This window comes from Grammomys surdaster, unplaced genomic scaffold, assembly GCF_004785775.1.
Source record: "Grammomys surdaster isolate TR1022 unplaced genomic scaffold, NIH_TR_1.0 202, whole genome shotgun sequence".
NCBI classification, from domain to species: domain Eukaryota; kingdom Metazoa; phylum Chordata; class Mammalia; order Rodentia; family Muridae; genus Grammomys; species Grammomys surdaster.
The window spans coordinates 98,755-111,884 of NW_021604647.1; the positions used below are offsets into that span (position 1 = coordinate 98,755).

At 46.2% G+C, this 13,130-nt stretch overlaps 1 protein-coding gene across 3 annotated transcripts in view; it reads right to left on the reverse strand.

Moving 5' to 3' along the window:
- Positions 1 to 13,130, reverse strand: part of Med15 (mediator complex subunit 15) — a 76,159-nt gene that overhangs the window by 5,475 nt on the left and 57,554 nt on the right. For 2 of the 3 annotated variants that reach the window (XM_028770478.1, XM_028770480.1), the window contains exon 9: positions 6,381 to 6,500. The exons of the other annotated variant lie outside the window; for it this stretch is intronic. In XM_028770478.1, coding sequence (XP_028626311.1) covers positions 6,381 to 6,500 — 120 coding nt within the window. The remainder of the gene's footprint in view (positions 1 to 6,380; positions 6,501 to 13,130) is intronic. 3 annotated transcript variants of the gene reach the window in all.

Sequence of the window (13,130 nt, forward strand, 5' to 3'; positions counted from 1 at the left end):
CAACAAGGAAAATGACACCTGGCCTCCCCACCTGCTCACCCCCACACTGGCCAGGCCACGGAAAACATGTGGCCTGCCACAGTAGCCTGCTTGGCCATTCAGAACACGGGCTAAGTTCACAGAACCACCTGGAACAGCCCATGCCCACCTCTAGTTCTAGCTCCAGAGGACCCAACGCCACCTGCTGGTTTCTGTAGGCACTGCCCTCAGGTGTATATCCTAACCACACACACACACACACACACACACACACACACACAGACACACACACACACAGACAGACACACACAAATAGTTTAAATAAAAGGTGGATCAGACAATGCCAGAACAGCCTGTGGGGAGGAGCCCGAGTTCAGGCTCTGCCTGTGAGGTGGTCATCCCAGCCTCTCTTCTTAGCAGACTCACCCTGACTGAAGGAGCTCAGGATGGGCTATACCAGGGCAGGCACATATCACACACAATATAAAACCTGCTTGGATTCAACCTGTTTCCCAAAGTTCCAGTACCATACAGTTCCATGCAGACTACAGATGGTACCAATAAAAGTTGGGTTTAAACCCTGTCCTGTTGGCCAGGCCTTCCCTACAGTGGGTTCTTGCCCCTTATATGTTCCCAAGAGGCCCTGGAACCCCTTTTCTTTCTCTGTCCCAACTTCCTACCTGTACCTAGTACAGGTTGCAGAAGCTGTCTCTGGCAGCTGCTCCTTGGCTGTAGTTTAAGACTCAGGTCTACATTAGGCACCCAGAGGTCCACAGGGCTCAACAGGGCCATACAGTAGGAAAACATCTCACAGTTTATGTCCTACTTTAACACCCATACTTGAGCACAGGACATGGGCTTTGATACCATCTGTCCTTGTTGAGGACATAGTCAAAGCAGCTGTCCAAGGAATGCTACACTGGTCTAAGACAGAACAGCGACAATCAGTGGGCGTGAGAGACAGAGAAGCCGGGACTATACAGACCATGGGCCCAGGCAAAGGGTCATGCTGCTGGGGACAAGAGTCTCTCTCTTATAGGGAAGTCTGGACTCCAGTGTCATGATTCTTTTCTCTTAACGTAGTCTAGAAACTTCTTCTTCAAGGCCTCTGGAGTCCAGACTACACGCAGTCTATTTATACACAAGGCCCATCCAGACCCATCTTAAAAAGCATGTGCCCCAGCAAACCTCTCCAGCACTTCACTAGGTCTGGGACTTCCAGAAGAAGACCCAGTATATGGGTCTGTCTGAATTCTTTGTCTATTTCAGGACAGGTCAGCTGGCATGCCCTATAGGATGGGGGCAGTGGAAAGATTTAGAACAGTAATAACAAACCAAGGTGAGGTACCTTTCACCTCTATGATCAGGAATGCCAGGTCCTAGAACCTTCTAGGATCCAGTGCTAGGTTGCTCAAGTCCTAGGCACCACAGATACTCCTGGTACAAAGAAGCAGCCCAAAGACTATCTCTACAAAGAAGAGATCTAGCAAGAGCAAGGGTGTGGGGAAGAACCAGAGGGAAGTTGCTGGCTCCTGGAGCTTCTGCTGTTGGGGAAGGACACTTTTACACGGAGGCTGTGCTCTCAGGTCACATCTTATGGCCCAGGCATGGGCACATCACAGCTACTATCAAATGCCAGACTGGTTCACCTCAGGGGAAGAGCTTTTGATAGAACCCTTGTGTCTTAGTCAGGGTTTCTATTCCTGCACAAACATCATGACTAAGAAGCAAGTTGGGGCTGGGCGGTGGTTGTGCATGCCTTTAATCCCAGCACTTGGGAGGCAGAGGCAGGTGGATTTCCGAGTTCGAGGCCAGCCTGGTCTACAGAGTGAGTTCCAGGACAGCCAGGGCTCCACAGAAACAAACAAACAAACAAACAAAAAAAAAAAAAAAAAAAGAAGCAAGTTGGGGAGGAAACGGTTTGTTCAGCTTACACTTCCACACTGCTGTTCATCACCAAAGGAAGTCAGGACTGGAACTCAAGCAGGTCAGGAAGCAGGAGCTGATGCAGAGGCCATGGAGGGATGTTACTTACTGGCTTGCTTCCTCTGCCTGCTCAGCTTGCTTTCTTATAGAACCCAAGACAATCAGGCCAAGGATGGCACCACCCACAAAGGCCCCCCCACCTTGATCACTAATTGAGAAAATGCCTTACAGCTGGATCTCATGGAGGCATTTCCTCAACTCAAGCTCCTTTCTCTGTGGTAACTCCAGCTTGTGTCAAGTTGATGCTCAAAACCAGCCAGTACAATCGACCCCTTGTCAACTTGACACACAAACATATCACTAGCAAGCCTCAACCCTTACTTTCTTATTCATCACCAAGATCTAAATAACTTTAAAAGTCCCACAGTCTTTACAAATTCTTACAGAATAAAATTTCAATCCCTTTAAAATATCCAATCTCTTTTAAAATTCAGTCTTTTTACAACCCAAAGTCTCTTAACTGTGGGCTCCACTAAAATACCTTCTTCTTTCAAGAGGGAAAAATATCAGGACACAGTCACAATTGAAAGCAAAATCAAACTCCAACCGTCCAATGTCTGGGATCCACTCACGATCTTCTGGGCTCCTCCAAAGGCCTGGGTCACTTCTCCAGCCCTGCCCTTTGTAACACACACCTTGTCTTTAGGCTCCAGCTGCCTGTACTCCACTGCTGCTGCTGTTCTTGGTGGTCATCTCATGGTACTGGCATCTCCAAAACACTGCTGTCTTCTGCTGCAACTAGGCTTTACCTATAGCCTCTCATAGGCTCTCTTCATGGTGCGAAGCCTCAAATCCTTTGCATGACCCCTTCAGTCCATCAACTGCAACTGAGGCTGCACCTTCTTCACCAATGGCCTTCCACGGCCTCTCACAGGGCTGAGCCTCAGCTGCTCTTCATGACCCCTTCATGCCTCCAAAACCAGGACCACCTGGGTGACTCTTACACATTACCAAATCCAGCTGCAACACAAGGTACAACCGGGGCTGCCTCTAGAACACAGCTTCTCTATTCTCTCAGAAAACGCTTCCCAGAAGATTTCACCCTAGTGATACTGGTCTTTTCTTATATTTTTGGTTGTGAGTCTAGCCTTTAATGACTGAGCCATCTCTCCAGCTACATACTGGTCTCTTCTTAATCACTGCTAATTTCTTAGGTCCAGCTAACTAACATCAATCGTCCCAGTGATGCAAAGGTTTTGCTTTAGTAGTTCTGGTATCTTGTTAACCACAGCTGATTCTTCAGCCCCAGCTAACCAAAACCACAGAATCCTCACAATCAAAACACCAATGGCCCTGATAAGAGTCTTCAATCTTCCCTCTGAAATTTCACAAGCCAGGCCTCCATTTGCTGCACTGTCCTTAACATTATCTTCCAGGTTCCTACAGAACATCCCACAGAGCTCTTTGTTTTGTTTTGTTTTTCGAGACAGGGTTTCTCTGTGTAGCTCTGGCTGTCCTAGAACTCACTCTATAGACCAGGCTGGCCTCGAACTCAGAAATCAGCCTGCCTCTGCCTCCCAAGTACTGGGATTAAAGGCGTGTGCCACCACTGCCTGGCTCCCACAGAGCTCTTAATACCCAATGGCTCTTAAAAGAGCCCAAAGTTCCAAAGTCCTTCCACAGTCTTCCTCCAAACATGGTCAGGTTAGCACAGGAATACCCCACTATGCTGATACCAATTTAGTTAGGGTTTTACTGCTGTGAACAGACACCATGATCAAGGCAACTCTTTTATCTGGTTAGACAGCCAAAGAAAATGGGAATTCAGGGGAGCCCCAGCTGGGGAAGAAAGGTAATCCAAGGAGCCCCAGAACCTCAGACAGGCTGGCACCATAGACTCTGCTCCTCTCTCACCGTCTACACGCATCTAGCCCTTGTCCCTAACCCAGAACTGAGCATGAACAATGAAGTCCCAACCAGAGAATCAAGGAGCACTCTTGTCGTGGTCTTGCCTGCTTACATTCACCAAGTATCACAGACAGACAATGTGGATGGTGCTGTCTTGGCCTTTTTGAAAGTGGGGAGTTCTTCACAGAAGAGTTGAGATCAGACAGCTATACTATATGGCCAAAAGGGAGGCCTCCAGGGTTTTCTCCATTGATATCTTTCCCTTAAGTATTCTCAGGGCCTTTGTCCTCTGAGTAGACAAGCAAAAGTGAATGTGCTTACACAAAACAAAACAAAACAAAACAAAACAAAACCAAGACCAAAACCCCCCCGCAAAAAAACAAAACAAACAAACAAACAAACAAACAACAAACCCAGCCAGGCATAAAGGTGGTCCACACCTTTAATCCTAGGACTCAGGTGGCAGAGGCAGAGGAAATCTCAAAGCTAGCCTGGCTTAAGAGTGAGTTCCAGGACAGCTAGGGCTACACAGAGAAACCCTGTCTCAAGAAAAAAACAAAAACCCCAAACAAAAAATAAAATAATCCAAGTGCAGCCCAGTGCTTGTCTATCTCTCTGCTGTCACAGTGCTCTGGCAAGCACAGATTCTTGATGCTGCTGCAGGTGTCTTCACCACAGAGCCCAAAGCTTCAGGGACACAGGACACATGCCCTACCTGCCAGCACTTACCAGGAGATGATGAGTCTGTCTTAAGCTGGCATGTACCCGTGACCACTTCATCAACCAAGCCACAGCATTCTTTGAGGTTAACCCCACATTTCCCATGTACCTTTTATTTTAGCATTGATCTTTTTCTCCTCTCTCTCTCCTCCCCTCTAACTTCCTTGCCGCCGGGGGTTAGGAAGTACTATAGATCATAAGGCCTACTCAGTTGACAATGCAGGAACTACTCCACAGAGGCAAGATACAAAACCTAGTCAAAGATGCAGACAGGTTCTGTCAGTCAGGAGAAAGAGCAAGGTTGTCAGACCAGCAACAAAAGCAGGGCTGAGGGGTTTCTAGGGGAGTCTTACTGTCTGACTTTGAATTCTGATCCTCAACATGCTCCCTCCCTTCCAGCTCCTTTCCATTTGTAAAAGCAGCTAAATGCTGGAATTATGACCTGCCACAGTGAGAACTAACAAGAGTCTACATGAAGAACCTAGTTCAAGATCTAACATGCATCATACCCTCAAAATGTTGGGGACCTTTAGTTTCTACAAAAAACAATCTTCTATGCTGTTAAGTGGTTTACCCTTACAATTCCACCCAACCTTGTATATCCAATGCATACTGAGCTGGAGGACTCTCCTTTGAAGAAGCTACACAAGTATCCTATGTCTGACTATGCAGAGAGGATAGTTCCTGCTTGTGGGCCCTCAAGCAAAGGCAGGGACACCATCTGCTAGAATCACAGATGCACTTTCCTGTGTAGGAAAAGGAATTTTAAAGATCTTTCAGCTATCAGGTTTTTTTTGTTTGTTTGTTTTGTTTTTTAACAATAAAGCCTCAAAATAGAGAGCCCCGTGATAACATCACCTTCAAACATCACCGGGCACATGGAATGCTGTTAAGCAAATAAACACACAGGTATGGGCGATGGTGACACTGCAGCATCTTCCCATGAGGTCATAAAGTGTACAAAGCACAGTCTATTTCAGTTTCTACGTGGCGATGACTCACTCCTCCCAAGAAGCTGACCTGGACAGTACAATTCAACAGCAGTGTGCGCTTACTGGGAAGCAGTGTACTCCCGAGGAGCTGGGTGCTGCAGAGTGCTATAGCATTAGAGAGAAGAGCCCTAGAACGCCACCGTTTATTTTCTTCTGAGCTAGTGTCTCAGGTAGTCTAGGTTGGCTTCAAACTCTCTTCAGGAGTTCTAGAATGACTGCCACATTCAATTATATACATGTAAATTGGTGATCAAACCCAGGCCTTATACATGCTAGGCAACTACACCCAGCCCATGTCTTCTGTTTTATTTTACCATGAAAACAAAAGAAGTACGACAATGTTAAAGTAGAGGAAAAGCCCCTCACGATACATCAGCAAGAGCTAGATAAAGTGGCACATGCCTTTAGTCCTAGCACTCAGAAGGCAGATCAAGGTCAGTCTGGTCTAAAGAGTGAGATCTAGGACATCCAGGACTCCACAAAGAAATCCTGTCTCAAAAAAACCAAAACAAAAGCCAAAACCAAAAGAAAGAAAAAGGAGAGAGAGAGAGAGAGAGAGAGAGAGAGAGAGAGAGAGAGAGAGAGGAGGAGGAAGAGGAGGAGGAGGAGGAGGAGGAGGAGGAGGAGGAGGAGAAGAGAGGGGAGGGGAAGGGAGGGGAGAGAAGGAGAGAAAGAGAGACAGAGAGGAAAGAAACACCAGCAAGGCCTGGCCTCAAATAAAGTTAGCATTTCTTTGTTGCTTTGAAAGCCACCCTGAAGAAAGTCACTGACAATGAGAGGTATGTTTCATGGGGGTGTTCAGAGGAACCCCAAGCTTTTGGGCCAAGCCCTGTATGAAGCCCGATCTGTAAATACCTGTGTTGTGGGCTGTCCGCCCAAAGAGATGGAGCTTGACGGAGCAGCAGACATGGTGGAGGTGGGCGGGAACCGGGCTCTTACGTGCATCCCGCCTTGGGCCAAGGCTTCAGCAATCATCTTTGAGGACAGAGGGACAACAGACAAGGTAATCGCAACAAGAACTGCAGTGCATAGCAGGTGAGGGTGTTTGCAACCTCATGGAGTAATCCAGAGGTGAGGCCCCGTCAATGGCCTAGATGTGCAGGGGAGGGGGTGTTCAAGGATGCGTTCCAGCATTCTATACCTCCAGACTCAGGGAAGCACCTCAAGTCTAGAGACACCAAGAAAGTAAGCCAGACCTTTCTATTCTACTAGCTAGCATCCTGTGGTGGTTGTCCTGGACATACCTCTGAACTGTAGACACAACAGACCCTATGGCCTATGTGGTGTCACAGTCAGACTGCTCAGGTGGCAGTTTGGAGGAGACCAAGTTCTTGGGACAAACTTGAAAAGAGGACAAGTCAGCCAGGTTTGCAAAGAACAAAGTCAAGCGCCATTGAAGCAGCAGCCTACTAATAAGCACTGCATTCTCTTAAGAGTGTACCCAGAGGCACCCAAGGCACACTGACCTATCTGGCCTTGTGGGGTGATGATTCTGGAAGCACGCAGGAATGCGGATGGGTGACAGGAGAGGCTGGGGTTTTTCCAAGGAGCTTCCTTGCTAATGAGGAAGGGCTCTCCACAGGGACATAACCAAACAGAGATCTTTCCCTTGGTTAACTTTTGTTTCTTGATTCATACAGACAGCCAAGGGCAGGCTATCACTGTCATGGCTTTGAAGATGGCTACTACTATCTCTATGTTCTGAGGTGCCAGATGGAGCCCAATCTGACTCCTGGAAAGCAAGGGCTACATGGACTTAGAATGTTACAAACAGGAACAAAATGACATGGCCTGGTATAGAACTTATGCACCAAAACAAAACAAAAACCTAGTAACAAATGTTACTTCAGCACTACAGATAAGAGATAAGTGGGGGTAACATGGCAAGACCCCAGTTAAAAAACAAAACTATCGAGACCTGGGAGGTCTCAGAGAGTCTAACTCATAAGTTAGGCTATCAGCATGGGACCTTTTTGCAGATTCAATCTGTGCAGCAAAGTGTGCTAGAGAGAAGGCTCCCCGATGGGATATAGGCCTATGAAGACTACGTATGGCATCACACAGAGGATTCATGATCAAACACAGCAGGTGCATGCAGCAAGCACCACACAAGACTTCAATGAGAACATCCTAAGAGCCAAGAAAGTGGTGGCAACTCTCACCACTTCTGTAGCCAGCCAAACAAACTCCTTTGTTCTGATGGTGGTTGTCAAACTGGGGGTGCTGTCTCAAACAGCCAACAGGTGATTGGCAGACAGACACAAAGAGGGCTAATGTTTGAGGGCTCTCTGTCTACTCTGGGGGAGGGAAATAAAAGATAATTTATTCCAGGGTTCTTGATAGAACTGGGGGTCACTTAGGGAGGTCCATCCACAACCAGTGGCTGCTGTGCCAACTTGTCTCCAGGAACAAGAAAAGCCATAAGGAAGGAATCATTCCCTCTAACTAGTTTTTAAATTTATTTTATTTTTTAATTCTTTAAAGATTCCTTTTGTTTTATGTTTATGAGTTTTGCCTAAATGTATGTATATGTACCATATACATGCCTGGTAGCTGCAGAGGTCAGAAGAGGACATTGGATCCCACGAAACTGGACTTACAGATGGTTGGGAGCCATCATGTGATTTCTGGGAACTGAACCCACATTCTCTGGAGGAGGCAACAAGTGCTCTTAACTTCTAAGTTGTCTCTACAGCTCTATTTATTTTAAAGACTTATTTTTACTTCCTGTGCATGAGTGTTTCCCTGCATGTATGTCTGTGCACCATGAACATGAAGTGTCCCTGGAGAATGGAAGAGAGTTACCCATGGCTGTAAGCCACAACATAGGTCCTTAAAAGTAGACAGTACTTTGTCTCCTTTCTTTTCTTTGTTCTTTCTCTGTGTAACAGTCCTGGCTGTCCTGGAACTCACTCTATAGACCATGATGGCCTCAAACTCACAGAGATCTGACTGACTCTGCCTCCAGAGTACTGGGATTTAAAGTCATGCACCAACACCTCCCTAGTACAGCCAGTGCTTTTAAACACTGCAGTCTCTCCAGGCCCCGACTGACTAGTTTTCTTTTCTTTTTCTTTTTTTTTTTTTTTGGTTTTTCGAGACAGGGTTTCTCTGTGTAGTCCTGGCTGTCCTGGAATAGACCAGGCTGCCCTCGAACTCAGAAATCCACCTGCCTCTGCCTCCCAAGTGCTGGGATTAAAGGCGTGTGCCATCACCCGGCTCCGACTAGTTTTCTTTATGAAGAACTTCTGACAAAGAAAGCTCTTCCCTCCTGCACACCCCCCCCCCCAGGCAGAAACCTCAGAGAAAATCACTGAAAATCTGTACAGGATCAGATGAGCAGCTACCAAGTGCAGCTTACTGTCAAAGGTGACTCTTCTATACCACTCTATACACTGCTACCTGCAAAGGAATTCTAATGCTGAATAGAGCACCTGGCCAGTTCCCAACTGTGGCAACTGTCTGGGAGGGCTCACAGGGACACAGGCCCTCTGAGTCATGGTTTGGTCAAAGAGCACTTCTAAGTTAGCTATATTGAGTGTGCATACATGACAAATGTCTGACTTGGTTGACAATTCTTTGTCACTTAGTTATTGCTTAGTTTTATATTACTAGAACAGAAAGTTAAAAGACCAATGTGTAGGAAAATAAAGACATACTTTTGGGATTTTTGGATCCCAGAAAATTCCATTGAAGGTGACTTCATCTCTTTCAGAAACATGAGTATGAGATAAGAGAGCCACATAAAACACACATCTTGGGGCTGGATGATCCTTCCAGAACACTTAGCCCAAGTGAAAAGCCCTGCCACCATTACCACACAAATCACCACACCTGTCACGCTAGCATGGGTAGAGGCTCTACCAGAATACTTTTACTGAAGGTACACTCCAGGAATGAAGCTGAAGGACCGCCCACTTAGTACGTCCATGCCAGCAACTCGCACAGAGCTGCCTGGTGGCCTATTCTGTGGTTTGTGGCATTTCATATGCACAAAGCTGCAACATGTAGTTTCTTCACACTGACAGAATACGTGGGCACAAGGTAGGAAATGCTAACCTAGGTCTTTGAGCTACTGATGATTAGATAACTCACTGCCACTGTGCAAGGGCCCTCAAAGCCAGATGTAACTCACTCCTGAGAAACTACAAAAAAACAGTCTTGGGGTGGGGAAAAAAAACAGTCTTGCAGTGGTGGCACACGCCTTTAATCCCAGCACTTGGGAGGCAGAGGCAGGCGAATTTCTGAGTTCGAGGCCAGCCTGGTCTACAGAGTGAGTTCCAGGACAGCCAGGGCTACACAGAGAAACCCTGTCTCGAAAAATCAAAAAAAAAAACAAAAAACAAAAACCAGTTTTGAATATATCTATACACTTACAAGATTACTACTTCAAGATCCAAAAACACAGCAATACTTGAGAACAGCAGCAAGTATTGTAGTCACTCAAACTAAGGCTCCCCAGGAGTTTCTGCCTGCAGAGGGTACTCTGGAATCACAAGCCTTAGAAGCTTGGCTGTGGGCTGCGGCTCCATGGTAGAGCACTTGCTTATTACCACGATCCAAGTTTAAACATCTTCAACACTGCAAACAACATTCTCAGAGCTCGCTCCACAGGCTAGCACTATTGGAAGGTGCCTCAACTTTGGGCCAGTGTGTGTGGAAGTAATAGTGTTGTTAATTTGATGGTCTCTAATCACCAAGACAAGCTTCCAGTCAGTACACCTGAGAGGGATTATCTTAACTAGCTTAACTGAGGTTAGTAACAGTACTCCATGGGCTGAAGTCCTGAACTATATAAACAAGAGGCCGTAATCTGCACACAAGTGTCCACTACTCTCTGCTTTTGTTTTGTAACTAGGTGTCGCTATGTAGCATTAGTAGATCTGCAATTTGCTAATGTAGACCAGACTGGCCTTGAAATCACAGAAATCTTCCTGCCTCTGCTTCCAGGAATGCTGGGATTAAAGTCTGCACCAGCCAGCATGCCCAGTTGCTCCCTTGCTTCTTGACTGTAGAAGCGATGTGCCCAGCTGCTTCAAGCTTCTGCAGCCTCCACTCCTCGACATTATGCACTGAGCCTTGACTATAAGCCAGAAAATTCCTTCTCACACTTCTTTTGTCAGAAGATTCTATTACAGCAACAGGAAAGTTAGCTACTACAGGATTTGGGTACCTCCCTCTCTTTTATGTCCCAGTTGCCTGGAGTGGCAGCCGTGATCTACTACATGCTCCCTGTCATTATGAGCTGCCCCACTATGGACCCAAACAGCAACGGGGTCAAGCAGCTGTAGGCTGAAACCTCCACACATGTGAGACAAAATAAACCTTTCCTCTATGCACTCATTATCTCAAGACTTTTCTTGTTTTAACAGAAAGCCACTAACACACAATTACTGTGGAAACATCATATATAAAACTGCACAGGGTCTAGGGGTACAGACGACACAGCGCTTGCCTAGAATTCAGGAAGCCCTAGGTTTGTTCCATTAGTACAGCATACACTGAGTGTGGTGGTGCATGTTGTAATCCAAACACTCAGGAGGTGGCGGAAGGAGGACGAGGGGTTCAAGGTCAGCCTCAGGTATATAGGAAGTTAGAAGCCAGCTAGGTCTACAGGAGACCAAGTCCAAATAAATCAATGTGCATAGACAATACAACTTCAGTGACATGAGAAAACCAAAAATGATATCACATCACTTCCTGCTCTGGATGTTTCTCTTACATCTCTCTATTTTCTGTAGTTATCAAAGCTTTGTTAAGATTCACAGATAAGACAACTACAGCCCTCTTCCTGAGGAAACCTGGATTTCAAAGAAGCCTTGATTCCAGGGCCCTTCCCTTCAGAAGGGCTTGTCATGGCCAAGCTACCCAGCCACACTCCTTTGCCCAATACTGCCAGAACAATGCAATGAGACCAGCCAACCAGCCCACAAAACTGTAGATATGAAAGAAGGAAGTGGGAGAAGGGTAAAGGGGACAGCAGGATGCAAGTGATCTATCTGGTAGGGGAATGGGAAAGGTGGGGCTTTTTAACAAGGAGGAGGGAGACAAGTAAAATAACAATAAGGATGTCTAAGAAGTCACAAAGAATCATATTAGCTATTTACTGAAAAATGATACAAAATAAAAAAACCCTACAGTTAATTCCATGAATATAACACATACAGTTTTAATGAACTTTTCTCATCTGAGCTGCAGTGTTCTCTCTAAGACCCAAAGACCACATAAGAAAACCCCAACAGCAGACAGAAGGAGCCCTCTTTTGAGTGGTTGGCCAGGGCTGCCCAAGAGACTCCCAAACATACAGCCTATTGCTGTTACCCACCCCAACCAGAGGTGGAAAATAAGCCCCTACTGATGAAGATATCATGCTACTCAGAAACACAGCCCACAGATCCCTAAACTGGAACTGATCTGAATGCCCCCACTGTCTCAGGACTAGTTTTCATGATACCAGAAGGCACTGTGTAACTCCTTCCAAAGGAGAGAGGCAACCAACAGCCCTACCTGGCTATGCCTGCGAACTGTATCAAGGACCAGCGGCTGGATAACCCTCAGAGTGCACATACATACCTTGACAGCAACCAACGCTTTTCTAATTGGACTTAAAACCCACTTACCAAAAGGAACCTTGCCACCACTCAGTGCAAGTGAAGTGTAGTCCTTCCCCTTATTAAAAAAAATTTCTCTGTGCAACAGATCAAGATTGTTACAGAAAACTACAACCAATCAATACACAGAGTTGTGAAGCCCAGCCCAAATGGATAAATCTACAAAATCCTCCTTTACCTAAGGTTAAGGGAGCATTGCAGAAGAGGGGGGCACAAAGACTGTAAGAGCCAGCCAGAGGGTCAAGGAGTCTGCTGTGAGATTGTGTCTCATAGGAACATCAGAAGCTATACCCATAAAAACTCATCAACATGACTGCCCAAATGTAAACTGACAGAGATGCCACCAATGGACATGTCAAAGTGGAGGAAAAGCCTATGAGCCCTCAATCCTACATAGAGGCAACTGGAAAAAGCTGGGAGCAGGAGAGGTAAGTCTTCCCCAGGGAAGAGCATACCAACTGTTCAGTGCTAAATTATCAGCTCCTAAAAGAAACAAACATGCATGCATGCATACATACATACATACAAGCAAGTAACACTATACAGACAGAAGAGGAGATACTTGAAAATACATGAATTTACACACACACACACACACACACACACACACACACACACACACACAGTAGCAATTAGTGAAAGAAGGTCAATATGAAGGAAGGTGGGAAGAAAGGCAAGGGAGTAATGTAATTATATTAATCTCAAAAAGAAAGAGAAGAAAGATAGTCAGCTGAGGCAGGCCTGACTCCTAAGGCATCAGGTCTGAGCTGAGAAGCACACTGCTTTAGAAACACATGAACCAGGCGTGGTAGCGCACACCTCTGATCCTGATATCTGGGAGGCAGAGGCAAGTCAATCTCTGAATTTGAAGCCAGTGTAGTCTACACACAGAGTTCCAGATAGCCAGGGCTACACAGAAAAGCTCTGTTTCAAAAAAACAGGAGAGAGAGAGAGAGAGAGAGAGAGAGAGAGAGAGAGAGAGAGAGAGAGAGAG